General features: G+C 45.4%; 1 protein-coding gene across 1 annotated transcript; it reads right to left on the bottom strand.

Moving 5' to 3' along the window:
* Positions 1-11,594: 11,594 nt before the first annotated feature.
* On the bottom strand, positions 11,595-12,251 carry cldn26 (claudin 26; the record flags this gene model as incomplete). The annotated part of the gene is made up of 1 exon (XM_080852000.1): positions 11,595-12,251. The coding sequence occupies one exon, from the start codon at positions 12,249-12,251 to the stop codon at positions 11,595-11,597; it is 657 nt and encodes a 218-aa protein (XP_080708126.1).
* Positions 12,252-13,772: the final 1,521 nt, after the last annotated feature.

The raw sequence follows: 13,772 nt of genomic DNA, 5'->3' as shown, positions 1-13,772 counted from the left end.
CACTCACATATTTAGATGAAAAGGCTCTCAATTGAAAGCAGTCTTTCTCTGTTGTGCACACACAATACAAAAAAAAAGTGATATACTTCACGGTAAACATTTACGCATCGCTATTCCCCTGGGGTTCAAACGAGTCATAAGGTCATTATTGCTCAACGGGCCAACTCACAACAATGAACCCCTGTAGCCTTGTATTACTGTGACTTTTTTTAACCAGTTGATGGAGAGTACTGTAAGGGGAATATGTCCACAGGAGACCCAGGTGAAGCTCTGCAGCTTGTACATGAACGTGTAAGAGGAATTAGGATACCAGGACTGAGTGCTCATTTGAATACGGGTGGGAAGACATACTTATCATACTGAGCCATGACGACATTTCCTTTTCAGGAAGACTGTTCGGTTTATGCTGATGAATAATGAATGCAGAGTTTACTGAGAGCATATGTACAGAGAGACACTTGGGGGGGGGGAAGAGAAAGAGAGAGAGGGATATATAGAGAGAGGGAGAGAGCGGAGAAAGAGAAGAGAAAGCGAGAGACAGAGAGAGAGATAGAGACAGAGCGAAAGAGAGACAGAGAGAGAGACACTAGGGGGGACAGAGAGAGAGAGAGAGAGAGAGAGAAAGAGAACGAGAGAGAGATAGAAAGATAGAAAGAAAAGGAGAGACAGAGAGAGACAGAAAAGACAAATAGAGAGGGACACATAGAGCGAGAGAGAGAGAGAGAGAAGAGAAAGAGACAGAGAGTGAGAAAGAGAGAGAAGAGAGTCCGCAGAGGTCTAACTGAGGAATCCCATTCTGAGAGAAATGCAGACCCATTGCAAATTCGTTACATAAAGCATAGAGGAGTAACCTTGTATAATAAGCTGCGGCAACTATGAGACCCTGGAACCCCCATCCTAACCATGTCAGAGACACAATGTCCCCCATCCTAACCATGTCAGAGACACAATGTCCCCCATCCTTACCATGTCGAGCCACAATGTCCCCCATCCTTACCATGTCAGAGACACAATGTCCCCCATCCTTACCATGTCAGAGACACAATGTCCCCCATCCTTACCATGTCAGAGACACAATGTCCCCCATCCTTACCATGTCGAGCCACAATGTCCCCCATCCTTACCATGTCGAGCCACAATGTCCCCCATCCTTACCATGTCAGAGACACAATGTCCCCCATCCTTACCATGTCAGAGACACAATGTCCCCCATCCTTACCATGTCGAGCCACAATGTCCCCCATCCTTACCATGTCAGAGACACAATGTCCCCCATCCTTACCATGTCAGAGACACAATGTCCCCCATCCTAACCATGTCAGAGACACAATGTCCCCCATCCTAACCATGTCAGAGACACAATGTCCCCCATCCTAACCATGTCAGAGACACGATGTCCCCCATCCTAACCATGTCAGAGACATGATGTCCCCCATCCTAAACATGTCAAAGATACAATGTCCCCCATCCTTACCATGTCAGAGACACAATGTCCCCCATCCTAACCATGTCAGAGACACAATGTCCCCCATACCAACCATGTCAGAGACACAACGTCCCCCATCCTAACCATGTCAGAGAGACAATGTCCCCCATCCTTACCATGTCAGAGACACAACGTCCCCCATCCTAACCATGTCAGAGAGACAATGTCCCCCATCCTTACCATGTCAGAGACACAATGTCCCCCATCCTTACCATGCCAGAGACACAATGTCCTCCATCCTAACCATGTCAGAGACACGATGTCCCCCATCCTTACCATGTCAGAGACACAATGTCCCCCATCCTTACCATGTCAGAGACACAATGTCCCCCATCCTTACCATGTCAGAGACACAATGTCCCCCATCCTTACCATGTCAGATACACGATGTCCCCCATCCTAACCATGTCAGAGACACAATGTCCCCCATCCTTACCATGTCAGAGACACGATGTCCCCCATCCTAACCATGTCAGAGACACAATGTCCCCCATCCTTACCATGTCAGAGACACAATGTCCCCCATCCTTACCATGTCAGAGACACAATGTCCCCCATCCTAACCATGTCAGAGACACAATGTCCCCCATCCTTACCATGTCAGAGACACAATGTCCCCCATCCTAACCATGTCAGAGACACAATGTCCCCCATCCTTACCATGTCAAAGACACAATGTCCCCCATCCTTACCATGTCAAATATGCCAAGCAGGGCCATCAGAAGGGCCTGCATCGGCACAAGTGTCACTGGAAATCACACGCTTAGAATGACTCTGCCTGGGCTGACACCGCCGGCCGCGCTGTTCTGTTTCATATCAAAGAATTAATCCCATCCCGTTAATGCTGCGTCAGTCGGGACAGGAAGGGGCAGAGCTGACAGGCGGAGGGATTTTAGGGGAGACTTTGGGCTCGGCAGTGCAACCATTTTAGACAGCTATGACAAGGCTTCTTTTTACCGCAGTGGGATGTTGTTTTGTGTCACAATACTTTCCCTGGCGACAACTTTAAAAAGTGAGTTCCCTTTGGCCCCTTCGTTTGAACTGCTCGGGCCCTCCACATGGGCGGCTGACATTTAAAGAAAGACAGAATGAAGGATGTCAACTTCACAGGGGAACACAAAGGATGAGGCGGGGAGGGGGGTGAAGGGGTACATAAGGTGTCTTGGCTCATGGGACAGAAAAAAATAAAATCCACGGCCGTGTGCCAGAATTGAGTCCCCTTGAATCCGAATATCTTAGCAACCATTTCCGGGGGGCAATGGTTCAGAGTGACTCAAGAAGCCCAAAACAGACCTTTCAGGTCTATTATCCTACTGGGTGTAAAATGCCTGTGTGTGTGCGTGTGTGTGTGTGTGTGTGTGTGTGTGTGTGTGTGTGTGTGTGTGTGTGTGTGTGTGTGCGCGCGCGCGCGTGTGTGTGTGTGTGTGTGTGTGTGTGTGTGTGTGTGTGTGTGTGTGTTTACATCATTTCAAAGAGAGCAGCAGTGGTAATTGGCAGTGTTTTTCCATGCAGCAGCCGAGAAATAGTCACATATTAACATCATTAAGACATCCATTAACTTCCTGACACCAGGCTTCCACAACGGCTCTGAGAAGTTCCCCCAAGTTACAAAACGGAGGGGGAAAAAATCCCTGCAGCCATGCTAATTAACCTTTTCACCGCTGCTAAGGTATTTCAAACCATCTCTGCCTAACAATGCTAAAGCTTGGATTTTTCACCACAGACACTAATGTGTATAAAGACGAGGGGAGCCAAGCAGTGACAGACTGGTAGGTGTCCCACATTAAGTGCAAGTGTTTGATTTGTAAGGCAACTTTTTTGTGACTAAAACACAATACAAAAGGTCCATTAATATTCTGATCACACCACAGTTCTCCTTAAAGTGAGAAAGAAAGAAAGAGGGGGGGGGGGGGGGGGGCAAGGGCAGCGTAATGAAGGAGTATTCAACAGTGTGCTCCCACACTAAACAAAACAGGGAAGAATCCTGGGGTTGGGATCTGTCAAGTTAGGTGTCATCAGTGCTCCGCTTCATTTCTTACATGTTTCTCAACTGATCAGTTTCTGGTCACATGTTTACATCTAACGAGCATCTACTGCTTGTTATTATTTTACCATTCGAATTTTAAAATAATTAAATAATTATTTTAGAGTTTCAAAGCTTCTGAGCGCAATTGCCTCTTTAAGTAAACAGCCCAACAAAGTTGAGTGTCTTATTTTCGAATGAGAACTAAAACAGAATGGATTCCTCTATGTTCAACAAACGTTTTAAAACACAATAATACTCTACCCCTTGGCAGAAGGAGGGCATCCAAGTCCCTGCACAACTCGTAACATCTCCATAGCAACTGCAGTTCTGTGTTTGCATCCTTTTTCCTGCTGCATTGGAGTGTTATTTAACCTCACTGGGTCAAATGAAACATTATAGCAAACATCCAGCTGTAGCATCACATGACATATATTTACAATAAAAAATTAAGTACAGTGGGGCCTCTATTGTGTCATGTGAATTGTTCTTGATAGTCTGCCTGGGTTCCTAGCAAAACTGAAGATATTTCACTCCAACCTCGAAGTAGGTTAAGCAGATTTGGTCTTCACAACATATGACGCAGATTCCACACACACACACACACACACACACACACACACACACACACACACACACACACACACACACACACACACACACACACACACACACACACACACATACACACACACACACACACTCCGTATACCACCCCCACCCCCACCCTCAGTCTCTCCCTGTTGGGCCTTTTTCCCAAGCAGGGCTAATACCCTTTCAAGCAAACAAGCTGTCAGCTTCGCTAACTTTCTCGCAAATCTAATGCTGTTTACTGGAATGTACATGGGGGACTTAACAATGAATGTGGAGCAGACTGATGTGGGGTCAGCATGCTAGGCCAAGTGGCAGGTAGGAAACCTTAATGCCTGCATCGCTAGGGGGAAAATAGCAGGCGAAGCAAGTGCTCAGAAAAACACCTGCCAATGCCAAAGTGTCTACAAAAACAGAAAAAAAGAAGAAAGAAAAGGTTTGGGGTCTTTCAAAGGATTAACAGTGAATAGTTTAAATTTCGAGCTGACATACATTTCATGCTGCTATAGTTTTAATAATTTACAAACCGTCTCTTTGGGACCTGATCAATATAATGTGTGGAGGTAAAGAGGTAACGCGTTATTTCCCCATCCCCATAAGCCAACGTTCAGGCTTCTCTCTGAATACAAGCGTTGCCTGGTGGCATTATTATTATTATGAGCATATGCATATATATGCTAACCATGATTCCCTATGTAATTCACCCCAGACGAGAGGACTGGTCTCTCAAAGCATAAAAAAAGTCTCTCAATCTTAAGACATTGGACCCAGGGGACAAGAGACTGGGCACGGGGTAGTGCTCTGTTGAAGGACAGAGATACCATGACACGCTTGGGTGATTGTCAATGTTGATAAACACTGTAGTGGTCAAGAGAAGACTGCTTTACAGAGATACCATGACACGCTTTGGTGATTGTCAATGTTGATAAACACTGTAGTGGTCAAGAGAAGACTGCTTTACAGAGATACCATGACACGCTTTGGTGATTGTCAATGTTGATAAACACTGTAGTGGTCAAGAGAAGACTGCTTTACAGAGATACCATGACACGCTTTGGTGATTGTCAATGTTGATAAACACTGTAGTGGTCAAGAGAAGACTGCTTTACAGAATTACCATGACAACAGACCAATCAACAGCCAACAAAGCTGTCTTCTTTCAGCTGTGTGTTTTGTGTAGAAACAGGTAACACACACAAACACACACACACACACACACCAACACACCCACACACACACACACACACACACACACACACACACACACACACACACACACACAATGGGGAAAAAGAATTGGCACATGCGATTACCTGAAACAGGTAACACAAGGTTACCTGAAAGGCCAAACACAGTGCTGTGTTCCCTCAGGGTACAGTCTCTACCAGGGTCTCTACCGCAGTCTCTATAGATACCGCAGTCTCAATGGCTCCAACCACTCAACTGTGTTAGCGTAATGTGTTGGCCTATCTCAATCTTCCGACACCTGTTTCCCAGGTAAATGAGGCACTGGTTAAATATTAGGCCTCTTGCTTTGATCTAGAGGTGATAAGGGGAGACATTCGCAAGAGGTAAACGCAGCACTTGATCCAGTTTGACCACCCCCCCTCAAACACACACACCCATACACAAACACACACACACACACACACACACACACACACACACACACACACCCACTCACTCCCTCCCCCAATCCATTCATGTGTCCCACATCTTCACAATTGCCTCTCTTTCTTCACGTTCGTTTGCACGAAAATAAACCATAAGAGATCCTCCCCAGATTATGGCATCCCACAGCTGCTTGCACAACAAGCGGAATTTACCCCGAGCTCCAAACTCCAGCATGCTAAAATAGAACTCCTTAGAGGAGTAACATTTGCTGTTGTGGAAGTTCCACAACTCTCAGGTATTTTTTTTCATGCAGCTGGGTACAACGTTAATAAAACTATTTCATTCTCCGAACAACCTGGGGGGGTTTAACACATTTGTTAATCCAAATTGAAATGTTAATTATTGTTCATACATTTCTCTGGTACTCAGAAATCTAGTTCATTCCTTAGGCAAATACACAGAGGATTCTGAATTGGCAGGGAAAAAAGTAGATAAATCGTACCAGGTTGTAATTTTCACAGGTCGGAAAGCGGCTTTGGACTGACTTGTGTTATATCTTCAGGCTTCCAGTATTACACTGCAAATGTATAATAAACATTGGATTACAGCTAATCAGATTTCCACAATAATACACACCTCAGAATAAGAAACATTTCCGCATGGCAACCAAAGGTATTGGTGTGACTTGTCTACATGCTTGGTTGCATGTTCAGCCAGAGTAATACCAGACTGCAGGGGACCTCTCTTTGTTTTCTGGGCTTTCACTAAGCCTCAATCCCCAATTCACATGATCAGTGAATTACATTACGTCTAAAAGGTGAATTAGCGACAATCGCCCATTTTGACCATAACCTCACACAGCCTTAACCCAACTAAAAGAAACTGGCATCCATGACGAGCTGAGGAACTGGAACTGAGGAAGAAGGGCTTTCGGATCAGCTTCCCTGAGAGGAGAATTTCATTTTTTGAATGGAATGGATGGAGTCACAAGCTGTTTTTCCATCGCAATAAGGGCACTAGAGTTCATGTGGTTGAGCTTGTAATGGAATTCACTGCCTATTTTGTGCTGCAGTCGTGGGTAAGGGAGGCCACGTGCAGAGGTGGTTATCCATCTATTTCTCGTACCAACCACTTAAGATCAGATACAGTAATAAGAACTGAGATTGATATACGCATACACCAGGACCTCAAAGTGAGGAGGGAAAGCCCATTCACATCCACCATCTGCTTCTAATGTGTCATGTATTTATTTATTATTTTAAGAAATTCATTATTTATCCAACACTACAAAATTGAATCTATTCCAGTGACAGTATTTCAAGCCATTTAGTCCTAGACAGAATGCTGTAGCAGTGGACTGGTGACAGCTAGCAATGACTAGAAGCATCCAGATCTTTCAGTGTGTCATTACACTAAATCATCCAGGTCAAGTCAAAGCGTTTACATTGACAGGTACAAGTATGAAAGCCAAACGCCAGAAGGACATTACACCAGGTAATGACTCCAACCTCTATTAACCAATAACAGAGTGAGTATGGATAGTCATTGCTTACACATTTTGATTAAGATTGATGGCGTTCTATGTCTTCCTTGTTCTTTAAAACCTTCAACTGCATAGCAGTAACTAAAGCTGTATCTCTCTCCCCTGTTCTCTCTGTGTGTATGTGTGTGTGGGCATGTGAAAGTTATTTATTTTTTGTTAAAAAATGATTTAGTTAATTAAAGTACATTTATGGAAACAAAGGAAGTCATGTAATTTGTATTGATATGTCAAATCTGTCTGTACACAAAACCCAGCAACTTCCTTGACAGAGCAGTGTGGGATGTCTTAACGTCGCATACCACAGACACAGCAATTACAGTTAATGGCAAATCAAATAAACACTCCCCAAGTTCAGCAGCAAGCATTTGAACTGATTCTGTTAATAAATCACCATAATTCCCCGCCATACCAAAAGAAACAGAGATAGAGAGAGAGGAAGAAGAGAGAGGTACTCACCCAAAGCCTGTCTGAAGCAGGTGCACTGAGGTCCTGTCACAGTCCCCGGTGTTGAGCCAATCCTGCGGAGTGCGCTAACATACTAGCACAGATCCCCCCTCAAGAAACAATCCCTGCCCCCGGTGGGACTGGCTTCTTCCCACTGAGTGCTCCCGACCTGGGTCTTCCTGTGCTCGGCTCCTGTTCTCTCTCTCTCTCTCTCTCTCTCTCTCTCTCTCTCTCTCTCTCTCTCTCTCTCTCTCTCTCTCTCTGTCTCTCTCTGTCTTTCTCTCTCTCTCTCTCTCTCTCTGTGTCTTCCTGTGCTCGGCTCCTGTTCTCTCTCTCTCTCTCTCTCTCTCTGTCTCTCTCTGTCTTTCTCTCTCTCTCTCTGTTTCTCTATCTCTCTCTGTCTCTCTCTCTGTCTTTCTCTCTCTCTCTCTGTTTCTATATCTCTCTCTGTCTCTCTCTCTGTCTCTCTTTCTCTCTCTCTCTCTGTCTTTCTCTCTCTGTGTGTGTCTCTCTCTCTCTGTCTCTATCTGTCTCTGTTTCTCTCTCTCTCTCTTCGTTTCTCCCGGTCTTACTCACTCCTTTTTCTTTCTCTCTTCTCTCTCGCTCCTTCTGTTTCTCTCTGACTGCAGTGGATGCAGTAGTTCCACACAAGGGGTTGAGTCCCAGCGAGAGGGCTCCACGGCACAGCACAGCACAGAACAGAACAGAACAGAACAGAACAGCAGCAAGCAGCAGTTAGTGGTCACACTGTAAGCTCCTTTCTCTATCCCTCTATCCCTCACTCTCTCTCTCTCTCTCTCTCTCTCTCTCTCTCTCTCTCTCTCTATCCCTCTCTCTCTCTCTCTCTCTCTTCCTCCCGCTACTGTAGCCCTCCAATGCAGCACCAGGGCTCTTTGCCAGTTTCTCAGCTGTATGCAGTATTGATGGAGTTGCTTAGGGGATGCTAACACAGCATGAATTCACAGACCGCTCTACTCCCCCCCCCCCCCCCTCTCTTTTCTCTCTCCTTCTCTCTCTCTCTCCCTCACTCTCTCTCTCTTTCACCTCTCTCCCTGTTTCATTCACTCAGGCATTTTGATCACTCTCTGCCCCCCCCCCTTCACTTCTCTGTCACAGTTTGTGTCTCGCTTTCTCTCTCCTTCTCATCTCACATGGTCCCACACTGTCACTCCCTTTCTCGTTTCTCCTTCTCTCAGACTCTCCTTTCATCCCTCTCTCCTGCTATCTCTCTCAGGTTTTTTTTTTTTAGTTACTCTGAAAAGCATTGATCCGTCCCTCTGTCAGGTGTGTCTGTGTGTTACCCTAAATGAGAGTCTTGACTCGTCTTCGTCTGTCCACAGGTCTGTCGGTCGTCCCTCCGGTCGTCTGTCCACAGAAACCTGTCCTCTGGGTCTGACCTCAGGGGATTCAGAGAGACTGACCAGCATAGTCAGTATGCAGATTCTGACCAGCGTAGTGTGTGTGTGTGTGTGTGTGTGTGTGTGAGTGTGTGTATGCAGATTCTGCTCAATGCAAATGTATTCCAGAGAAGCCAGTGATCAACCCACCAATGTCACTTTTCACATTCATGTCATGCTCAATCACTGGTGATGAGATCACTCGTGTGAGATTGCACTGTGATTGGGATAAGTCATTAACATTAGTGAAGTCATTTCGTCATGGGCTTCCTCAGAAGCAGACACACCCCTGGATGAGGGGATGTGAATATTTGTGTGATCAATGTGGGAGAGAAACATCAGGTTTGTTCGGGTTTTAAACTAAATGTAGAGTGCAGGGTGCTTTTGCAAAGGAATGGAACGTTTTTACAACATAATCTTGAAGTGGTCGTTACAATGATTCTCTCATGTGGTCCCCTGACCTGTCAAGGCGCCGTAGATTTAGTGTGATTTCGTGCTTTCTGTTTTCTTGGACTTCCGAGTGACTCTCAGGTTAGAGTGGGAGGCATGAGCTGACTACTAACGCCTACAAGACTACAAGCAAAGATTACAAACAAATCCCTCCAAAAATGTGTTACATTTTTTTTCTCTGCTGCAGTAAGCAGTCTGTATGGCATCCACTCACTAAGCTCTCTGCTGGTCATCAAAGGTATTGCACACTGGTATTTGCCAGCAAAACTGGATAAAGTCATAGGGATCCTTGTGGTATATAGAGGGGCAAGACATTACCTTGACCCTCCCCTCCAGGGCAAGAATGACCCAGGACATATGATATCTACATAGTATCTACATAGTATATCACGTATGTTCATGAAATAAACATTAATTAGAGAAAGGTCAGTTTGTGAGTGAATCATTTATTGATAGTTTACAGCTTTGCTAAATTGAAATGTCAGCACCCTGCAATGTTGTTATCCCTCCAGTAGGACCCCCCGGTGACTAAAGTCAATGTCTGAGATTTAGACTTAGCTCCACTGTTTGAGATCTCGGGAAGTGTGTTAAAAATGAATGAGGCTGATTGGCTGTTTGTCCTTTAAAGATCAATATTGTGGTAAAACAGAATAATTTAACTCCCTCTTGCAGTGTCAGATTCTGTGCAACTCATTAACCTTAAGGCAACAGCAGACACTAAGAGGCTGTTTGTTACATTTGCTTCTTTCACTGCAGACACCCACCATCAGATAGCAGGGGAGGGCTTGTATCATGTTCACTAATAAACTGGTCAAACTGAAGGGAGTGGGGGGGATGCCGTTTAATTGCTGTCATTCACAAAGCTGTGTGTGTGTGTGTGTGTGTGTGTGTGTGTGTGTGTGTGTGTGTGTGTGTGTGTGTGTGTGTGTGTGTGTGTGTGTGTGTGTGTGTGTGTGTGTGTGTGTGTGTGTGTTGTGTGTGTGTGTGGTGTGTGTGTGTGTGTGTGTGTGTGTGTGTGTGTGTGTGTGTGTGTGTGTGTGTGTGTGGTTTAATGTCTGCCATTGATGCACATTTTATTGTCAACTGACAGACTGCTTGTTTGTCCATTTCTACACAGCCAAAATTGTATTTATATGACTGTGAAGGAGCTTTTTCACTATTTCTGTTTACCACACTTGCATAGAGTGTGTTTTCCCGTGTGTGTAATTAATTAATTAACAAATTGCTAAACGGGATCAGCATCAAAGAAAGAGAACTGCAGGCACAGCTAAGTGTGTGTGTGTGTGTGTGTGTGTGTGTGTGTGTGTGTGTGTGTGTGTGTGTGGTTTAAGAACTGCAGGCACAGCTAAGCAGCACCAGATTCAATCATTCTTTCTTCCTTTCCTAAATTGTGTTTACAGAGTCGTCCTGGCAACCACAGAGCATAAGGAGGATTTAAAATAAATAGAATTTGAATATATCTGTTAAGTTAAGACATCATTTTACACAGATAGATTAGTCATATTGCTGCAGTAATAAGGAGAAAAAGCGTTCTGAAGTATTTTAACGTCGGAATGATTTCATTTTAATGGGTTTGCAAAGTAAAATATAACACTCAACCTGACCCGGTGGACATGAATCCTGTGCTTTGGATGAGAGCAGGAGAAAAGAGATCCCTATAATCTCAGACAGGCATGGAAGGTGCACAGAGAATCATGCTGAGCTTTCCCAAATTTACAGATGATGCAGGTTTTCTAGGACTGACTCTGAAATACCTCAATGCTCAGCAAGCTTTAAATTACACTGTTAAAAGGTCAAATGAAAATTACCTTTGCGTGTCCATTCAACAGAGGTAAAAATACAGTTTTGCCATAAAACAAAACTTTTGGATTTTTTTTTTTACATTAAAAAGTTCAATATTTTCATGCCATTTTATAATTCTGGAAGCTAGATATTCGGATCGGCTTTCAGAGGTGACTTCCAAATCTCCTGCAACTGACCTTGGTTTCATTAATCTTAAGGCTCAGATAGTTATCACGCCCAGTCCTTCAGCGGCGGCGAATCAATCTATAGGACCTCTGTCTTTAGGTAGTACCGTGTCCTTGGTGTCTCCTTCGAGAAGGCTAAATCTTCAGCCTGCTCCGCCTCGTAATCCCCCATACATACAGCCACGAACAAGAAAGACCCACCAACCACCAGAAGGAGTCCCGCGATCCACCCGGAAAACATGGCCTCGCCAAACTCCCAGCGTGGCACCACGTCGGGGATGTTCTCATCCCAGAACTCCACCACAGTCAAATAGGCCACCAGGGACACGGGGGCCAGGGTGGTGAGACCCGACACCCAGATGAGGACCCCTCCCGTGATGAGCAGAGCCCTCTTCAGACGCCCGTGTCCTGCGCCAGCGTTGACCCCCTCCAGCCCAAAGAACGCCACCAGCACCCCCAGCAGCCCTGTGCCTATGGAGATGAACATGAGAGCCCGCGACGCCAGCTTGTCGGCGGGCAGCGCCAGGGTGGACTCGTAGGCTTTGCAGTGCAGGCCCAACTCCTCGGTGAAGATGCACATGTGCCACAGGCCCTCGTACCAGTTCTCCATCTCGTTCAGGTCCGAGTTCATGGTCTTCCACAGGGGCAAGAAGAACGTGACGAACGAGGTCACTAGTCCCCCGAAAGACACGAAGAGGGACACTCGCTCCACGAGCTTGGTGGTTAGAAACACCATCCTTTCCTCTTGGCTTTCTCCTTTACCTCCGGTCTCTCGCTCTCTCTCTCTCTCTCTCTCGCTCTCTCCTCTGTGGCCCCACTTTCCTTTCCAACAGGAGTTAACCAGCCACCCGATGGTCCCTCCCTACGTGTCTGTTGCCTTAGCCCATCCCACCTTGGCCCTTCTCCACTAAACTTTTAATAAAGATGCACTTGATTGACCGCCACATAATCCAAAGGCCCCTGGAGGCATTTCAACAGACATTCTGTCTTGTCATGCCGATAAATATCGTCAAGGACAACAATGGGCACTCTTTTGGACAAGAAAGTGGATATGTCCGGCCCTTAAACTGGACGGTGTGTGCACACACAAGTCTCCAAGGATGGAAACTCGAGTACGCTGAGCCTGAAGGAGCAAACCCCAAAAAGGGGAGAAAAAAAAGAAAAGCCCCTCAAAGCGTGTTTCCAAAGGGATACGCTCCTTCTTTTGAGCAGGTGCCATAGTCCTCCCTTTCATACTTCTCGAAAGCGTACGGATGACCCAAAAGAAGGGCCTGTGGGAAGCTTGTTCCCCGATGTCTCCCTCCATTCGCTTCGGAGGGGATCTGCAGAGAGAGCCTGTGGGCTTGCCAGAAGGCTCAGGTGTCACACCCGTATGAATGGCAGCTTGTGCTTGAACAGCACTAGGTCTCCCAGAAGCCTTAGACACTTAGCCAGCTTCTGGTTTGATTTCCACCGGCAAACGGACACGCATTCAAAAGAACCTTAACAGCATCTTGACATTTGACCTTCACTTGGCTCTTAGCATATATTCTCAATTACAGGGCTATCCATTATTAATAAGAGTACACATAGAGTAAGCCAAGGGAAAAGTGTGGGGAGTGGAGCAAATAATATGTCCTATGTGTGAATGGCTTTTTGCACTCCCCTGACTAAAGGTTCTCCACCTTAACAAACGCAATGTCTTTAATCACTCGGAAAATATGAATCTGGTCCTCGGGAGTGCTTTGCCCTGGTTCTGAGGAATGGCCTAGTTATAAGAAAAGTGTCCCGTAAGGCATAAAACAGCTGGATAAACAGTATGCATTTCTTGCACTCCGCAATTTGACCAATGAGTTGTACATTTGTAAACTCACACAACCATTAAATCCCATGGACAGACTTGAACGCTAAATGATATATAGTTTGATGGTAAATGTGTTGTAAGTGAGGCTCTCGGGCACTGATTTCCATGGCCTTATCACCGCCACTTATCACCAAGGCCACCTGAAAGACACACTTTGTGCTTCTTTATCTCTCCCATATCGGAGGTAACCCAACCTGCCGACAGACAGGTCTAATTTACGCAGGTAAAGGCCAAGGATTAACCACTGAAGCTTAAAGGTCCCCTTCAGTTTAGAGGCTATAATCACCTTCATTGTTTAACCTTATCAAATAGTCATCCATTGCTATTTTTAGCTTAACTATTAGAAGCTCGTGAAATGAAGGTGACAATATAGAGGTGAGCCCTAGATTAATTTTTTTTTTTTTTTTTAATTCT

The sequence above is a fragment of the Sprattus sprattus genome, assembly GCF_963457725.1.
Source record: "Sprattus sprattus genome assembly, chromosome: 15".
Taxonomy (NCBI): Eukaryota; Metazoa; Chordata; class Actinopteri; order Clupeiformes; family Clupeidae; genus Sprattus; species Sprattus sprattus.
The sequence above is the reverse complement of the archived record's forward strand: the minus strand, read 5'-3'. Positions and strand labels throughout refer to the sequence as shown.